This window comes from Vanessa tameamea, chromosome Z (genome assembly GCF_037043105.1).
Source record: "Vanessa tameamea isolate UH-Manoa-2023 chromosome Z, ilVanTame1 primary haplotype, whole genome shotgun sequence".
Classification (NCBI taxonomy): domain Eukaryota; kingdom Metazoa; phylum Arthropoda; class Insecta; order Lepidoptera; family Nymphalidae; genus Vanessa; species Vanessa tameamea.
The window spans coordinates 3,878,892-3,892,612 of record NC_087341.1 but is presented as its reverse complement, the minus strand read 5'-3'; the positions used below and the strand labels follow the sequence as shown (position 1 = coordinate 3,892,612).

Below are 13,721 nucleotides of genomic sequence, written 5' to 3'. Positions count from 1 at the left end.
AGTTGAGTGGAAAAATAATGTTTTTCCTACATAAACTAAGTTCCAGCAGAGTTCCATATGTCTTGAAAAGAAATAACGCCAAACGAATGATGGCTGACGAACTATTTCAATCCACGTACCTTTCCTTTCTCAGCATCATCGGCCATTGCCTGTTTCTCAGCGGGACCGGTTCCCTCCTTGGTGTCTTTCTCTTTCTTTGCAGTAACCGCCATGGTCTCAATCGCGCATATCTCATCCCAATCGGAATAGGCTCGTTCCTTGAGACGAGACACGAGCCCCACGAGGTTAGGGAACGACTCATTGAGAGCGTCGCGTAGGGCATGTTGCACTTCCTTGTCTATGAAGTGCAGCTGAGCTAAATTAGCGAAGGCCACTATGTCCAGCTGTTGAAATATAAATACGCGGTTTAAAATAAATGTAAATAGTTTATCTAAACGAAAGAATATTTTACATTAAATATATTGTTGATAGTTAAGACCTAACTATAATTGACTATTAAAATACTATTATCGTATGTGTTTATTTAAATATTAAAATACATATATGTATTACATAAATTTAATATAATTTTTTTAATATTCATATAAATTAACTATAGTAAAGAATAATATTAAGCCGAGCAAATGCTGCTAAAAGTTTTTTTATAACATTAGTATTCTCGCAGAAAGTTTTCTATAAAAAAATTAAAAATATGTAAATATTTTTACGAAACAATTGGATATTCAATCCAATACAAATGATAAAAGTTGTATACAAATACAAAAAATAATTTTAAATTATTGAAAGAAAATATCTTTAGAGACCTCAAGTTAAGTTATGTAAGTTAATAAATAAGGTAACAGTTCAATTTAGTTATAATTATGTAATCTAGGTCCCGAGCTTCGTACTTGGCGAGCGTAAGGTAAAAAGAGAGGTCAAGATATCCTAGGTTGTGCGGGCACCGGCCGAGCTGGGGTCATAACCTGAACACCACCCCACCCTCTCCCGACTATAGTCTCCCACAAACTACCCCCCACCCTCTCCATCGACAAACGGGTAGCTCGTCGATCGCCCAGGCAGGGCTCGATCGATTACCGTCAAATAAAACACAATAAATACTAACACAACACATTGAATCTAGTTACAAATAAATGTTTGTTTTTAAAATTATAATTCGCAATTTTGCTATTATGATAAATTTTGTAGAGTATAATGTAATAATTAATTTTGCTAAGTTTATTTTTAATAACAATTCGAAGGCTATTCCACATATGCAATTATAACAGTTAGACCCAAATAAAATATATTGCTCATTTTAAATAAGTCATAATAATAAAATGTATGTTACACAATTTGTTAATTTGTAAATATTATATAACATAATTATCATTGACATTTTAAGTTATTGATTTCTACTAAAGCAGCGTTACCGATGCTTGTGTCTATTTATGAACTTTAGATAAGTTAGAATGATGGCCCGGTTATCGCCCTCGACCCCTCTTGCAGGAAGCGAACCACCCCCACCCGACGGTGCAACCGCCGCCGCATCAATGAACGTGGTCGTACAAACAAAGGATCAATTGAAAAATATAACTGTCTTCTCTTATTTGGAAAATGTATATCTTAAACCTTAAGCTATAACAACGACCGCTTTCTACGTGTCCATTTAAAAAATAAATATTTTAAAAGCGCCATAGCGCCGGCGTTTATACGCCAAAACGTATTCTATTTCTAAATACTTACGAGTGTGGGCTCATCTCCGAAGAAGAATGGCTTATCGGAGAGCAGGTCAGAGAGCACGCGGAGGTCGTTCTTGCCGAACTCGATGATCTCGTCCTGGCTGTGCACGCCGATACCGTGAGCCTTTGCCTTCTTCATACCCTATAAACGAAGCCAAAAAAGTTGTATAACCATCGGGAAATATTTAAAACTCATTATATTAATTTCAAAAAATTTAAGTTAAATCCTGTTATAAAGTTTCCAGTGAAATTGACTACGGCTGTTTTATATCGATTTGATTAAAAAGCTAATTATATAAGACGCGTATCTACCAACCATGATGTACATTTCGCTATCACGGTTCGGCATCAACTAGGTAAGATTCAACAGGTGCCCGGATATTTAACTACTGCTGTCAGCAATATGGCGACTGCAGACGCCATGGGGGTAAGGGGGAGATGCGTAGTGCACCGTGTTGCGCTACAGAGTACGACGATCCTATATGCAATGGGGTGGGGGGATGCACCTATAATAAAACGAGCTCCCAGAGGTGGGATTGATAAGGGGGGTCTGAGTCAATTTCTAATTTCCAAATTAATATTTGGATATGGGCACATATCGAGAAAAATCAATATGCCAAAACTTATAATGTGATTTTATACCAATTTTATTAGGCCATTTGATTCCAAAACCGAGATATTTACATGACAGAAGCTATTTTAGCGTGTTCAATAAAAATGTAATCCGCCGACATGATTACAAGAGCTATAAAAAAACATACTATTTTTTTTTATATTACATAACCTAAAAAAGAAAGACATGATGGCGCGCGGAACACAATAGATAACAAAGTAAGCGCGCTTTGAACGATCACTTATGCATTGTTATTGTTTTGGCTCGTGGCGTCGAAACACCGGCCGGCCGGCAAGCAAAACGTCAAAATGGTGTCAAACCAGCAAACTTACCTTGCGTCCAGAGGTGAATTTATAACAGAAGTTGAGTATCGGGTTTGGAAGGCGGGTGTTCAGAGCGTTCTGTAGATTCACTTGATAGCCCTTGATAACACTGTCCGGGTACTTGGCACGCCACCAAAGAATCACCCACGAAAGGTGGTTCTCTATCATCGAAATCATCGCGTGCGTAACCACCCGCTGATCGGGCGTCAGACCTGTGAAAGAGTTATTTCTATGAGTTGCTGTCTAATTTAGTGAGACTCGATGCGTTAAGTGCACATGCGCGACTCCCAGAATCGCTGTCTTAGTTCTAGGTCGCCCGGACCATTCCAGTAGCTAATATACCTGGAATTTCTGTATTGATTTCGCATAAGTGGCAAACAACAACTCTTAACAAAGGGCTTTATACATGGTTATAGATCGACAGCGTATCCTTTTAACGCATAATAGCTTCGGATACGTGAAACAATAAAGACAAAGCGCTGGTGTCAATACAACTCTTCTAGTCTAGTTTGTAAATGACAAAGACTCGGATCTTTGACGTCTTAAATAATAAATGACAAGAAAATGAAGTGCTTTTTAAAAGCGATGTAACTTTGTTCACTTAATTATAAAGCTTTTTACTTTCTAGTTAATGGAAAAGGTACTTTTTTAATATCTTCTTAGGTGTTTAAAACAAAGAGCAAGGATAATGTAATTTGTTACTTTACTAAAACGATCACCTCTAAGTTACCTTTCGCATTAAGTTCTTCATTATTATTAGAAATATGAATAGACATAACAGATTAAAAAAAAAAGAATATATAAAGTATATATATATAATTATTTATTGCTGGTAGTACTCTTTTATATAAAAAAGTTGCTTGCAATCGAGGTTTCGCGTTGTTTTCGCATGTAAATACATAAACATACAGACATACTTAGTATTTGTTTCTGGTTACTCGGTTCCCTTATAAAAAACATAGTCGAAGTACAAAAATATACAGAATATACTCATGACGGGTGACACTTACCGGCATCCAAATCTTTGTTGTATTTCTCCGAGAGCTCCTTGATGATGAAGGCGCTGTCGGCTATTTCTTCGCCGTTCAGCTCCACGAAAGGAAGCTGTCCCTTTTTAGAGCGGAATTTCGCCTTGTGATCAACGTTCTATAACAATCATAAGCAAATATCTTTGATAACCATATTCAACAATAAAATAGCAAATGACCACCGTGAGAAACAAAAGTCACATCGTTAAAAGTAATATATGAATTACAGTCAACTTTACGAAACAATACACAAAGGTAAAGAAAGAGTAAAAATAATATTCGCTGTCTAAAACATTATTGTGACGCATTCATTAGAAATTCCGAAACAAATGTTAGATTTCCCACAATTGCCACTCGCTATTAGTGACAAAAATTCCCACTTATATATTAGTTTCGCTTTAATTTCACTGACGATTGTGCATTTTATATGACGCTTTAGTAATATATCGCTAAATGACATGGCAAATTAAAATGAAATATCATGTCGCAAAATATACGAGACTACAATATGCTTGCAAGCTCAGTACTATTTACAAAATATATATTTGTTAGGTACAGGAGATACTAAATTATGTTTATAATTTTTAAGACTCATAATACACAAGCTTATACCGGCAATTTTGTTTTTATTTTAAGACAACATGCCACTGACAGAAGGATGAAATTAAATAAATTTGATTATGTAGATCAAGTAAATATAATCTTTAAAGCAATAATACATTACGGCAATATGAAAGTAGACAAAGCAATCGTTGGAAAACAGTTTTCATAGAAACATGTTGTAACTTTACATTACTTGAAGAATTACAAGTAATTTAAGCGTATTGTATATTTCTCTAGTACATTAATATTATATTGGAATAAACTAAAACCGGTTGTAATTATTTTCGCATAGCTAAGTAAAATCAGATTACATCTAAACTACATGTGTCATTAAAATATATTCAATACTATGTTGGATAATCTCTTTAAATAAAAGGCGGTGACAAAGTTTAGGGACTAATAATGTTGTTATTGAAATCATACGCTAAACTTTACAAAGACAGCGTTAGCGGTGTGTAACCAAGTTAATGACATATCGAATTATATCAAAAATCTTAATTTAAAATATTATAAGCATTATTGAAAATATCTATATCATTAAGACAAGTAAGTAGTACATTGAAGATTAGCTATATTATATTGTCGAAACATTAAAAAAGAATTGATTATGAATTCTTCTACACAACCTTACAATGACACAGTACAATATTCGCCATATACAATTAATTTACATACATGGAGGAAGCTGGCTTAACTTGCTATACCTGTATTTATCCTACTAGCTAATACCTACCCGACATGCACTTTAGTGACTCATTGGATTTTTATGTAAAAATTTTGCAGTGAAAGCCAGTACTTTTTCAGAAATCTTAACGCAAGTGTCAACAACAACTGTATAGAGTGGATATATGCAGCAACACATGGAATACAAGAAAATACATTCATTTGTAGATATAATATGCACGACGGAATTGGCGTTATTTTGGATACGCCTTTTTTTATTTTAAATTGAAACTGCAGCTCAATATTATAAACGGCCTAGCAACAGGCGAGCTCGACCGGGCTGAGCATGCGCAGCGAGCTTGACCTCAGCTACCCCGCTGGCGCACGTCGCGGAAACATACAGTCCCCCGGTATTCCAATCGATATATAGTTACTTGTAAATGCCCTAACTTGTACCTACTAGCATAAACTACATCTCTTTTAGGTGAGCTTAGGGAAGCTCGTTACGTATAATTTATTTCATTAAAAAAAGCAAATTAATAGGTTTTGATTGTCTTGACGTTAATACTCGGAAGATATTGATGCATTTTACACGTGGCTAGCAACAGATGGCCACGCTGATTAAATTATGAGTGCCGAGTAGAGAGCAATGTGTAGTTACGAGTCATAGTTGATACGGCCCGAGACAGACGCGGGGAGAGACGCGGCCGTCCCTGCATCGCCTTATAAGGACAAGACGAAATCTCACTCAATCGAAAATATATGTAAATATGAAATTTCGAGTATTCAGAATTAACTGAAACATATAATTTTATCAAGTTGTCGTTAAAATAAAACAACAAAATCAACGATCAAAATTTCATAAAGAAATTTAAATATATTTTCGTTACTAAAAATTAAAGTCAACATCCATTATATTAAGTTAAGTCGCTACAATCTTATTTGTCAGTAAACAGTAAACAAGCTCATCATTCCAACAAGGTTACATTAGTGTTCGTTGGATAAGCTCGTGAATGTGTGCGCGGGTGATCGGGTCGCAAGTCTCGTAACCATGGTGACGCGCTAGACCGAGCCCAAAATCTGGGCGGGGAGCCGGCAGCTGTATTGATTTCGAACAGGGTTCACCGGCCGGACCGCCCGCCCCACCCCGCTCACCCCACGAGCTATCAGCCTGCCGACTCGCCTGCCCGCGACATCCCTACGATTACCTACAACTGCTATTTATACAAAGTGTGATAAGTGAAATTTCGGTTGGGATACACGATAATAACTTCGTAAGTTATAACAGGAAGTGGATTGAAAAAATTGGTAACGATATGTTGTATTATCACGCAAGACGATGCGAGTCTGAGTATAAGTAGTTTTATTCGCTAAGAATTTGGGTCTTGAATTTGGAATTTGAACGTGAATCTTAAAATATTTATGAATTCTTCTAGTCTGTTATTTTAACACAGTCTCACTGTTAAGTTTTATTAAATAAAGTTTTATTAGTATCAGATATACTAGTGATATGCTTGTCGCATAATGGTTGACTGTTAACTATTTTTATTTAAAAGAATATATATAAAATATTTTAAATTTAACAGTCCTCCCGTGCGTCTGTGCTTACAATTGGTAAATAACTTTCAAACTTATAGCTAATAATAAGCTAATAAGCTAACGATATGTTCGATGGCGGATAATAAAGGGGATTCCCGATATATACAAAATATATTTATTCATATATGCGTCAAAGTAAATCTTTTTAAATATAAATTAACCGTTAAATATCGTTCGCAGCATATAAATCGTTATTCGTAAATGTCGAACATTCATGATATGATAATAATTTACCTGATAACGAGTAACGATGTTCGAACCGGATGTTTCGTGTTCTAAGGACTCTAAAAATATATTTTAATGCATATTGTGCTTTTGGAAAAAATAAGAAAATAGTAAGAAAGTAAATAATGAACATCAATTTCGTATTAATTTCACGAAAATCGGCAAATTATTTGTACAGTCACTAAACAAGTGTGTGTATACAAAGGACCCTACACGAGATACATATATTTGAGATCTGAAGCGCCTTTATAACTCTCTAACAATTATTAATAGAATATTACAATATACCTTACACTACAAGGTATGTAACTAATATTTGCAGAATAAAGTGAAGATGTAATGTTTGCCTATATCCCCATCAAGCCATATTATTTGACATAAAATGTTTATGCATTTGAAATTAAGATTATAGAAAGAAAGATTATAACACACAAACAATTATTGAAATCAATATGAATTCAGACATAATCAAAACATAATTTTTTAAGTACCTCCATGAAGTGAACTGAATTAGCTCACAAGTACAGTGTTCATGGCACATGTGAATTTAATCGATTTTACAAAATAAAAATGTATATGTACAATAGAAAACGTATAAAATATACGAAAGGTATTACAAACAATGTAATGCATGCACTTCTATCACATATTAACATAGTCACGCGAACGACAATGGGCAGTGAACGGATCAACTTGGAATTCCTTGAGTGGTGGCCTAATGGCAGATTAGCATATTTAGCGCGCAAAGCTTCCTGAATTCAAAGCAGGTTCCCGAGGGATAGCGCAATAATATCAATCACGATTAGTTGTGAAATCGGTTCAGATTAAACAAACACTTACGGTTACGAAAATTGATGTTTTGGCGTTCAAAAGTATTGCCTAACTATTTAATTTACTTCGTAAAACTGGTTTTATAAGACATAAAATAGTTAAGAAAAGTATTATGCATTTTTATATTTTATTTATTTGTAAGGCCAATCTAAGAAATGTAATTTATAAATGTTTTAAAAATAAAAGAAACGCCGATTCAAAAATTTATAGGCTAATAATCATTCGGAGGATCGCGAAGCGGCATTTTAAAAGAGACCGAACGTCCCACGGATGTATGTCCTCTGATACCGGTTTTCTGTCGTAGCATTTAAAATTCTTTTTCTACATGAGAAATGTTGCCTTGATCTCAGGTACAGTTACTAGATCTATATTTTAAACACTAAAGAATAGACTCACCTCATTGTTGATGGAAATTATTTGCAATTTAAATAGGGATTTTACAAGTGTCACTTTGTATTATGAACATTTTTACATTGCTTGCTTTTCAAAACGTCGATTATTCAATCTTCGATCGTAATCGGTTGAGTACAATGTTATTTGTTGAAGTGGTCATAGTATACATTAAAAAACTGTTATTTCTGATGTCTTATCATAGAATACATACATATAGGTATGTACTGTCACTGAAATAAATAAAAGTAATGGACTAGTGCAAACTTTACTCGCATTATTATTATGCTTATTATCACGTCCAGCTTGTGGATTAAAATAAAAACCTCTTTTGTGTTTCGCTAGCGTTTTTAATTTATTTTAATGAATAGGTAGCGCACACTATACCACGACCTACTTCGGGGTGTCACAAGAGGGTTTTCACCGAGGGGTAAATGAAAGGAATGTCAAACATAATTTATAAGTTTATTTGAAGCATTAAGGTGTGGTAGCTTAACTATGGTGGCAAGATTTAAACCATTTTCGTTATGCAACATAAAAATAGGTCAGAACATTTATTTAACTACCAAGAAGTGAAGAGAACAATTAACAAATACACAGATATTTAATATTTTTATACCTGCAGCTAATAAATTAATAAACTTTTCTTATTTGGATACGTAGGATGATTGATGAACAAAATAAAATTGTCTGCTAATGCTTGCTCCCATACTATAGGTGGAAATATAATTATTGGAATTTGGTGAATACATTAAACGATTTTTAAATTAACTTAATATTTTGCTGCAATATTAACAATCCAAAGGAAGGGTTAATAATTCTTACATTAACAGAGATTTGTTGCTCTATTTATTCATTGAGTAAGCTTTGAACTGGATGCCTGTTTTGGGACATTTTTTTTGTAAAATAAACAGGTAACCGATCCATTAACGACGTGACATCATTGTTTCTTTGAAGGTTCCCACAAATATCACAGCAGACATACTATATTTTAGAAATAATAATAATAATTGAAGTACTGCCCAATTTGGAATTATATTATGTTACAAACGTTTCTTCCGAAACGGATTTGCCCAAAGCCCGACCACTAAGAAAATACACTAATTTATAAACCCATTTTCATTTTTCAATAATAAATAAAGTGTGTCATTTCTACTGCAAGGCGATAAGATGATTACGGTCGCTACAAAATGCGTCTAATAGTATTTCAAAAATCAACAAATTTGCCTACCTACCCTTATCAGTCGTACTCTATTTACGATGATAAATATACCCAAGTTAAGTATAAAGATTTAATTTGATAAAATATCCATAAATAGCATACGCTTTAGTCAAGTCCCGGTTGTTACATAACATACGTATATTGTGGATAGTCAGCAGACATGATTACTGTCGCGTCCCGGGCGCACCCCGAACCTCCCGTCGGGGCTGGTCGATGGCCGGGGTCGCGCATGCGCACCACGCGGGTCGAAGCACTCCCGGTTGCCGACCCCCACGTCTATGCGTATACATATTATATTCGAACAAATATACCATTTGACATACATATATTAATAAAGGCATGCATAAATTGATTCCTTTATCACCTCGGCAGTGATTAATTATGTAATGTTCTTTGGTTATGGCATTTAAAATAATAAATTGTAATGTCTTTGCATTAATGTAAAAAGTCGAGTACCTTAATTTTGGTTTAAGCCTCTCTTACACATACTGCATTCATAAGCGATTACATTATACTCGAACAGGACGACGTCTATCATTTTACTGTTGCGGTTTAAATTGACGATAATGCGATCGTTGATAAAAGTTTTAACTAAGGAAGCTTTAATATTTATGTTAGCAATGTAGATTAAGACATCACGGACACAAAATTACATTTACGGCTCAGTTGGATGGAGTTGATTTTGAAAATTACCCAAACTAAATATGTTTTAAAAATAACTTTTCTATTAATTGAATATACTAACAACTATTATTAATATTAGTTTAAATAACAATAATGCCTTGTCAAATAACAAGCACAATTTCTCAGAATATTTTGATAACATGCAGCAATTCTTAGAATATTTCGAAATATACTGTATAATTTTAAATTCGAAACCAATAAATTACGCAAAGCTAATGTAATTACCAAGCGATCGATATCCGACAGAAGGAAATTAACGCGAATCACTTCGCGAAGTCAACACAAGCGATTCGAAACAAGAGCCCATTGACCTCGCTATCAGTATTCCAACCCAACAACGCAACTCTGTGCCTGCATTAACGTAACATTACTAATTACGTAGATATACCGTGCTAGTTGGTAGGAACAACAAGCACTGAATCCGAGTTAATTTTACCAGCGGACGTTAGCGATAAGTGTAAACAATGCATCACAATGCACACCGTTACTTAAACATCGGCTTTCAGAAAACACTTCACATTATTGCCATATTAATATTTCTTTTTTAGTATACCAAAACTCGTCCACGTTTAAAAAAATTAAGATTAATTATAACATGTTAAGCAATTTATAATTATTTATAAATTATGTTATTATTTATAAAATTATAATTATAGTCAAAAACAGCACCAAATCCGATGTCTTCGAATTGGCCATCCGGCCATACAAGGAGAGAAAGATCGCTTGGCATGAAATTGTATAACAACATTATTGATATTATACAATACCTCCGAATATCTCCTTAACTGTATAACTTCGCGAAGTCTCTTATACACAATAAAAACTTAAATAGTTTATAAGTACGGCTGTACCTAAAAGAATATACTTTTTACGCTAAATGGAGACTAAATTGCTAATTAGACGATTTAGGTAGTAGGACAATATGTGACATAATCATAATACGATTAAAAGCCAAATAATAAAAAATGTATATTTAACTCTGCAAATTCTATTGAACAGTCATAACAAAAGAGTTACGTACATAAATAACCGAGTCCCAGTATAGACAGGCTTATCTAGAGAAGTAACAGGATATGTATTTACGAATGCAATAAAGCAATAGGCTACACAGGGCTATACGAGATAATAGTTTCCGTATGCAGAGTCAGCACTTGTATTCCGCTTTTGTACAAGCTCTCTTTATCTCAGAAAAATATCAATTCCATTTATATTTAAGAGTAGGTAATTATTCTTTATTCTTACTTACTTATTGTTTCAAATAATTTCGTATTATAGTAAAAATAATTTCATATTTACATAAAGAAACTGACAAGTTAAATATTTTTTTAAAGAAAATAAAAAAGCTAATAAAGTCTATATGAGAATAAAATAACATTCTCAGTTCTTCAACGAGTCTAGACATCACATAAAACTTAATCCCCTTCTATAATTCAATCTCCGTTTTCTTATGTTATATAAGTACTCGTATAAATAGGCGCGATAAAGAGAACGGTATACTGGACGAAGACGATTTCAAAGAAGGTGAATTTATCTTAGATGATTTTGTATATTTATCAAGTGATGTGGCACTTAAAGCAATGGTCTAACTATATTTCTTTTCTATTATGTGCGATAAATTGAGGGAACAACTGAATTAGAATCAATTGCTTTCTAATGACCTGTAATGGAATGATTGTCCCCTTTAAAGTATCAAAGAAAGGTTTATCCAGCCTACACTTCTCGCTTGTGTTCATTGTTTAACTGATCACTTGAATGAGCGGAAGTCGGCGTCGGTTAACAAATATTTCACATTTCATGGAAGCTGATCGGCTTTCGGAAGACTATCTTTTACAAAAAAAAGTTATCTATAGAATGTAGATATATAAAAAGACAGTGCTATCAGATAAAAGTTCAGTATAAGAAATAAAATTATTATAGGTACTATGCGACTTTTATGACTTAAAATTTAGATGCTGAATTTGATATTTCATATCCTCAAATAAATTGTATGGAAGAGCGTACGTATTATTTAAATTATTATTATTAAGATAACAATTAAAAGTGTCACAAAATGTCACAGTGTAATACATTATTCAATTGTGTTATTTCCAGTTTATAGCAATTTAATTATTCCTTTGAGATGCATAACATGTGAAAATTAAATTAATTCCCGCCTACACACCACTATTGTTTGCAATTAACGCTAATGAGGTTATGGCTCCGTTTAATTTACACGATTTAAAGGGATGAGTCACAAAAGCTCTCTGTGCGACGCAATAGGTAGGTAGGTAATAAAGATAATTAATTTGAATAGTTATTCATAACGTAACTTCTGTAATAATTACAATTTGTTTTTTTTAAGTTGCGTTTAAAGGAAGTAATCGCAAGCTAGGCAAAAGTATAAATTAAATAGTCAGCGTGTTTAAATTATTACGAGATACTTCATAACAAAGTAATAGGAGAGAAGAAGTAATGGGTAACGGTTACGATGTCGCTGTGGCTTATTTGTTAGATATCATATTTATGGCGATTATTTTGAGGTCTATCATTACAATGTACCATGATTTGTAGTGGCAATAACATTTTAATTGCGTTTTTAAATGCCAACTTTCAACAACATACAATAAACAGTAACTAATTGATAATTTCATAAATATTTTATATATCGACAAAAATATACAAGATTACATATTATACGTCAAATTCTTTGATATAATTTTGGTAATTATCACAAGATGACTAGAATGACAGATTTGGTTATCCTTTCAATATTATATAGAAAAGTAATAATATATAAATATAAAAAAAGTAATATATAATATTGAAAGTGTAAGACACTGCTTCAAAAAGTTACATGAAAACTATCGATAAATGCGCAACCACTAAGACACTATAAACCAAAAACAATCGTAAATTAACGTGCCTTATCTGTGATTTCAATCATTAACGGAGCATGACTAGGTAGTCGGTTCAATATACGTGATCTAAAATAGATAAAAGATTAGGTATTACGAGTACAATCATAAAATCGGATATAAGTGAACACTGAACATTATAAAACAAAAGTTGTAATAATTATCTCGAACAGAATAATGGGTTGTTAGATTAGAAATTAATAAACTCTAGAATTGCTTTTATAGATATGATTTTGTTTTCGTCGATTAGGGTTAATTATATTGCATTCTAAGCAGCAGACATAAGTTTGTTAGTAGCACATTGGACATATGACTAGTATACATGAAAGTCCGATTCTCAACTGTACTTTAATGTGCCATAAACGTCAAAATTCTCATGTTCATATTGGAACAATGTAACATCTAAATCTGTCTTACGGAACGATAAAGCATTTTTTTGCTACGGACGTCGGACTCAATTTTCCTCTGACAAAAACCGAGACCGTTCGACGCAACTTATTTTCTCTTTGTACAACATAACAGTAAGGGCTCTTAGACCTCTACTGCAGTAATGATACACTTCACTACGAGTTTTGTAGCAATAAAAAACGGAAGCCGCTTTTTACCATTTTCTTTTTCTAGGCCTTAACCTGTGTTTTCGTAAAATTATTTAGAGGCGAAAGCAGTTGTCTTTTTGTTTGTATTAATAGTCTTCGATATTTTGTAGTATAAAACTGCTTCATTATACTTACTACCTAAACGTACGTATATCAATGACAAATTCAAGTAACAGTGACAGAAACCAGCTGTTTGTGTAGTCAAGAAAACTAAAACAAGTTATTCGTCATCGCCAGTAGGTTAACAGATTAAATCTTTCAGCGAAACCGTCAACCGGTAACTTTAACGATAGCAAGGGATGGATATTTTCCAATAGCTTCCGAACGTTAGG

At 33.4% G+C, this 13,721-nt stretch overlaps 2 protein-coding genes across 2 annotated transcripts in view; one reads left to right on the top strand and one right to left on the bottom strand.

Annotated features, from left to right (window-relative positions):
• The window catches only part of LOC113404191 (acyl-coenzyme A thioesterase 13-like), a 216,125-nt gene that overhangs the window by 105,715 nt on the left and 96,689 nt on the right, over positions 1-13,721 (top strand). The gene's annotated exons all lie outside the window — the stretch shown is intronic.
• LOC113404193 (failed axon connections) overlaps positions 1-13,721 on the bottom strand; it is a 28,061-nt gene that overhangs the window by 3,780 nt on the left and 10,560 nt on the right. Inside the window, exons 2-5 of the mRNA XM_026645022.2 lie at positions 3,665-3,800; positions 2,664-2,866; positions 1,723-1,860; positions 120-383 (exon numbers count right to left, since the gene is read on the bottom strand). Coding sequence (XP_026500807.2) covers positions 120-383; positions 1,723-1,860; positions 2,664-2,866; positions 3,665-3,800 — 741 coding nt within the window. The remainder of the gene's footprint in view (positions 1-119; positions 384-1,722; positions 1,861-2,663; positions 2,867-3,664; positions 3,801-13,721) is intronic.